At 31.9% G+C, this 5,712-nt stretch overlaps 1 protein-coding gene across 1 annotated transcript; it reads left to right on the top strand.

Annotated features, from left to right (window-relative positions):
* Window positions 1–509: 509 nt before the first annotated feature.
* On the top strand, window positions 510–5,085 carry LOC143387240 (zinc finger protein 280D-like). The gene is made up of 4 exons (XM_076841799.1): window positions 510–537; window positions 3,286–3,432; window positions 4,761–4,826; window positions 4,922–5,085. Exons 1-4 carry the CDS (start codon window positions 510–512, stop codon window positions 5,083–5,085), a joined length of 405 nt encoding a protein of 134 aa, XP_076697914.1.
* The last annotated feature ends 627 nt before the right edge of the window (window positions 5,086–5,712 follow it).

The raw sequence follows: 5,712 nt of genomic DNA, 5'->3' as shown, positions 1-5,712 counted from the left end.
ATGCCAATTGGCATTTGAAAAGTCAGATTTACTAAAACAATACATCATGAGGTGATTGATTACTAGTTTTTATGAAAGAATATTGTTTAAAATTGTTTTTATTTAGTAATTCATTGTATTTATTCAATTATTAAGTGCTTACTTCAACCACCATTTTGTTTATTTAATTGGGTTTATTTAGGGATGAATCACTTATATGAATTATGTATATATCAAACATATCCAACTTAAAAATTGAGCTTTTTATAGGAAAAAAGTGTTTATTGTAGTTTAATTACCCCACCCTAATGATAATATATCTTTATTTTACAGGAGGGAAAACAGAAATAACTTGCTGCCTTGTTTGGAGTCACATGGTGAGTTTTAAGATCAAAATTCTCCCCAATAATTTCTTAATCCCAAGTCCCATGTTTTTATATTTAGTCTTCCTTAAAGTGATTCATAAAATTGACTGATCTCATGTATCAGTACTTAGGTGACAATTTACAGAAAATTAGCTCTGCAACTTGATGGGCGAAAACCCTTTTCAACCAAAAGGTAAGTGTTGTGGCCACAACAGATGACAGTGTGTATGGCTTTTGATTAACTGCTTCAAGAGAAGGTGGAGGACTTTTTCTTAAAAACTTAAAATTGTTGGAGTAGCAAATGTTCATATAAAAAAGTAAAGTAGAAGTGAACTTTATTCTTTTTGTTAACAGAGATAAATATCAATTTAGTATATTCATGTGTTTCTTCTATGCATAGACAAAAAATATTTCTAGAAAACATTAAAAAAGTGCTATGTGACCTTAACATTTCTCTCTGCAGTGTATTCTGGATATTTTAACAATGGCAGAGTCCTGTGAGAAAGAACAAGGAAGATCTTTGATTACTCTTATCAGTTCTCTAGGGCTGCCACAACAAAGTACCACAGACTAGGTGGTTTATAGGATGGAAGTTTGTTTTCTCATAATTTTTGAGGCTAAAAAGCCAAGATTAACTTGTTGGTAGGGTTGGTTTCTTCAGAGGGCCACAAGGGGAGGGCCAGGCTTCTCTCTTGGGCTTGTAGATAGCCATGTTCTCATTAGGTTTTCACATGGTCCTCTCTCTGTGATATGCCTGCATCCCAATTTTCACTTCTGTTAAAAGACACCAGTTATATGGATTTTATTGCCACCCACGTGACCTTTTTAAAAAAAAATTATTTATTTATTTATTTATTTACTTATTTATATGTTGTGCTCAGGCTCAAACCTAGTGCCTCATGCATGCAAGGCATGTGCTCTACCACTGAGCTATCACCCAGTCCCTAGTGACCTTATTTTAACATAATTATTTCTAAAGGTCTATCTATAAATATAGCCAAAGTCTGAGGTAGTGAGGGTTAGGAATTTAGCATATGGCTTTTGAGAAAACACAATTTAACCCATTACATATATCAGCTGGAAATAAATAGTACTTTTATTATCAGTTCACAGTGGATCTTTCCTAATATTTCAAAATTAGGTACTATCTTACTTTACCTTATCTATACGTTATCTCATGCTGTGGGTATGTTGATTATCTAATGTTCTGGGGGAAATGTATTCTCAGTGAATTAAGTTTGACTGTGGCTATGTAAAATTAAGACATGAAGAAAGAGAGTAGTTTGAGATCATGTGTTTTAACATTTGAATTGAATGATATTGACTGTCAATATAGTTCAAAATTCAAAGGAAAATAAAAATATAATGGTTTATTGAGGAAGTTATAATTGAACCAAGGATTAGTGCAAACAGGCAATTAATTGGTTGAGTTTCTAGTTGAAAATGGATGTTTTACATGGTGTTTTCCATTTTTTTGAATGTATATAAAATTAGGTAGATATCATAAATAGCTTCAAGTAATTTCTTCAGTCATACAATTACAAGGCAGTGAAGATTTGAACCATTCAATTTGATTCAAGTCCATGTCCTTTTTATGTTGTAGACTGGAATGATATAGACTATAAAAGTAAGGTACTCTGTGCAGAAGTGATATAGATTTTTGTATTTTTAATGATCTGAGTTGAAAAACTTAAAGAACTCTTATCTAACTAGTAAAATAGTACAATTATAAAAGAAAGGGGTCAGTTTGTGATGTCGATGACATTTGAAGAAATAGGAAGGCCTTTGATAGGTAGATTACTAAACATTTAAATATTAGACCAGCGAATGTTTTGTGACATACTTTTCTATATATTTATAAAAGAATGGCATCTAATTTGTTGAAATATTTGCTTTGTATGCTGTCTCCAGAGCATAATTTCAGTTGGTATCTTTCAGTTTTATGGTAGAATATTGCTTGAATTTTGAGTTAAAAGTAGAAATGATATTATTTTAGTATAATAAAATTACCTTTTAAAAATGATGTATTAAAGATATTGTCAGAACCCTGGAAATTTTTATTTCTTTTGTGGATAGAAGGTTTTCCTAAAATCCTGGTGCTATTGGTGTTCCACCCATATCTAAGTGCTTTTTAGGAGCTCAGTATACTTGGTCATAATTTCTGAGAAGTAGTATTTACTGTATGTATTGCTTTGATCAGTTTCTTCAGGTGAGAAAATGTAATATAACCTGGCTGGTATAAGCCTCCCTCATTTCCTGTATTTTAGTTTAGCACCTATCTCTGCTTTGCTCTGTGCCTAACGTTCCTGAATTTGGTAGTAATTCTCGTTTGTTTCCTACCTGTTATTTCTTAGTCTTAGTCTACCCATGGTTAATATCTCTTTAGAAAGATAATGATTAGATAGAATATGTTTATCTAGGTGTACTACTGAAGCTCACTTTGGATTTTATTATCTCTAAGTTTTCTATCTATGGTAAATAACTAATATCTTTCATTTTCTGTCTTCCTTTCTACCTTTTAATCTATCTTAATTGTACTACTTTTTATCCTAGTGAGATCTGAATTTCTTACTGTTATTACAGGGTACTGACTACGAATATCAATTCAGAAATTGCTATTAGAATTGTTAAAGTAGATCTTCAATATCAGGTATTACAAGAATGTTTTTACTGCCAGGCATGGTGGTGCAAGCCTCTAATCCCAGCAATCTCAGCAGCTTGGGAGGCCGAGACAGGAGGATCACAAGTTTAAAGCCAATCTCAGCAAAATCGAGGTGTTAAGCAACTCAATGAGACCCTGTCTCTAAATAAAATATAAAATAGGATTGGGATATGGCTCAGTGGTCTAGTGCCCGCTAGTTCAATCCCTGGTACTCACTCTGCAAAATGTTTTTATTTTTCTTTTTGAAAATAAGGTTACTTCTCTCCTTTTGAAAATTAGATAATTTAAAAATGGCAGAACTCTTTATGGAATGTGAAGAAGAAGAACTGGAACCATGGCAGAAGAAAGTAAAAGAAGTTGAGGATGATGATGATGATGAGCCCATCTTTGTTGGAGAGATATCGAGTTCAAAACCAGCAATTTCCAGTAAGCATTTACTTTTACTAAAGCCAAATTTTATAAGATATTATTTTTAATGGAAAACTTGTGAATGTGTTATGGGACTCAGTGTATTTATTCTACTGTAAGGAGTTAGGGATGAGAGATGAGGGGGAGGCCAGTAAGAACTTGAGAATCAAAATGGGGATGTGATTGGAGACTAGAAGGAAGCCAAAGGTTAAATATCAGATGTGTGAGAAAGAGGTAGGCTTAGATTGGCTTGTTGCATTGGAGGTCTTCTGAGATTGGAAATGACTTCTAGTGAAACTGTTTATCTGAGTGAACTGTTTATCTGTTTATTTCTGTCTTTTCTCATTTAGCAGTTACATAAGGAAGGATTTGGAATGCTTAGATTAAAATTTTGGAATATACTAAGTGTATATTAGTATCAGATGAAAGTTCTCACATCTAGGCCTCATTGCATTGTCATTCATACATGGCTAAAACTGTATATAGGCAGTGAATGATTCAGAGTCTCTGGCTTAAGTCCTCGATGGGTTGTAGATTCTGACCATATCCATTTTTCAGCAACTTATATTCATGAAAAAGAGGGACATCACCTATAGCAACTGTACTTTGATGATGTAGCAGTTAGCACACTTAAATCCTTTTAACTTTTTGGCAGAATAGCCTCTATGGATTACTAGCTTTCATATACAGTAATTGGGCTGGGCATTGTTATATTGTTAGAGTAAAGATACCAATACTTGCTAAGATATCTACTCTGAGATGTCTGAAGTATAGAGAAATAACATAGATTTCAAGTAGAAGGAGAAAATAGATCCTTTCTGATTTTATTTATACATTTGTTTTAAACCAGGAGAATTTATCAAAGAATGTAATGTGCCCTGCATATTACTGTTTTCTTAACTTACTATGGCAATGCTTAAAAGTGTGAATGAGTCTCAAGTTTCTGTACAACCTTGTCACCATTCAAAGAAAGATATAGATTGTATATAAATACATTTTAGAACACTTCAAAATGTAGACTCTTTTTGTGTGTTAGACTGCTGTTGAATGTGTGTACTATGTCTTGCAGAAAGTTTTGATTTGTGTATAATCAGATTTGTCATCCTTTTTCTTCTGGCTTTTGGATCTTGAGTTTTAATGAGAACAGTTTTGCTTACTCTTTAAAATAGTTAAGGGTAATAATCTTGTTTCTTTTGTTTCTTTGGAAGCTAAAGATGTATGTGTTTAAAATTAACTGTATTCTTAAATTAGTGATAATTTACATATTCTTTCTAGTAACCTGTTTGTTTTCAATTTGTGATTTCTATTTTCTTAGTACATATTTTAAAATTAATATAATTTTTTAGATATTTTGAACAGAGTTAACCCCAGCTCATATTCAAGGGGAATAAAGAATGGCATACTCAGTCAAGGTACAGTATTATTGTACTATTTTAATTTTAAAATAAAGTATTTTGACAAAATTAATAGAAACATTTTCAATATATTGTGTAATTTTAAAATACAGGTATTACTGCTGCATTCAAGCCTACAAGTCAACACTATACGAACCCAACATCAAATCCAGTGGCTGCCTCGCCAGTAAATTTTCATCCTGAATCTAGATCTTCAGATAGCTATGTTATTGTTCAGCTTTTTTCTAAACCTGTAAGTGTTTTTGAAATTACATAGTCAGCCCAGGGTTATGTTTGATATTAGTAATCAGTATCAGCAGTACTCAGTTAAAATTCTGGACTGTCACAGGTAGTTATCCAGTAGGAGCAAAATCATAAGAAAATCTCACCATTTTTATAATAGCTTAAAATAGTACCCAAAGTAATAATTGCAGGCACTATGTCCCCAGCCTATTAATAAGTCAGGTAATATGCTTAAGTTGAATAGATATAATGTTGAAAACTATGTATCAAAATTTGAGTTAAAATATTAATAATGAATATTGCATAATGGCAAAATATATAAGATCACAAACTGGGTCAGGTGTTCTTAATAGGGAAAATTACTGAGAGACCATCATAGCTTTTTATTCTAAAAACATACCTTCTTGGTTTAGTTTTAAAATCTTAATAAAAAGTAATACTTAATAGTAATAGTTATCATCTATTGAGCTATTAATATACATAAGGATTTATGCTAAGTGCTATGCATAAATTAATCTTATTTAATTCTTAAGCATCCCTAGGAAGTATGTGCTGTTATTATCCCCATTTTATAGTTGAGAAAACTTAGGCTTATAGAGATTAAATGATTCACTCAAGATCACACAGCTGGTGAAGATCTGAGATTTCATTGTAGGCTAAA

Source organism: Callospermophilus lateralis, unplaced genomic scaffold, assembly GCF_048772815.1.
Source record: "Callospermophilus lateralis isolate mCalLat2 unplaced genomic scaffold, mCalLat2.hap1 Scaffold_52, whole genome shotgun sequence".
NCBI lineage: Eukaryota > Metazoa > Chordata > Mammalia > Rodentia > Sciuridae > Callospermophilus > Callospermophilus lateralis.
The sequence above is the reverse complement of the archived record's forward strand: the minus strand, read 5'-3'. Positions and strand labels throughout refer to the sequence as shown.

Bases quoted from the DNA above. Each gene is read 5' to 3' on its own strand.
- LOC143387240 (XM_076841799.1), top strand. From the start codon at position 510: ATGGGCGAAAACCCTTTTCAACCAAAAG. The intron at 538-3,285 runs GTAAGTGTTGTG...TTTGAAAATTAG, and splicing joins AAACCCTTTTCAACCAAAAG to ATAATTTAAAAATGGCAGAA. The intron at 4,827-4,921 runs GTACAGTATTAT...TTTAAAATACAG, and splicing joins GAATGGCATACTCAGTCAAG to GTATTACTGCTGCATTCAAG.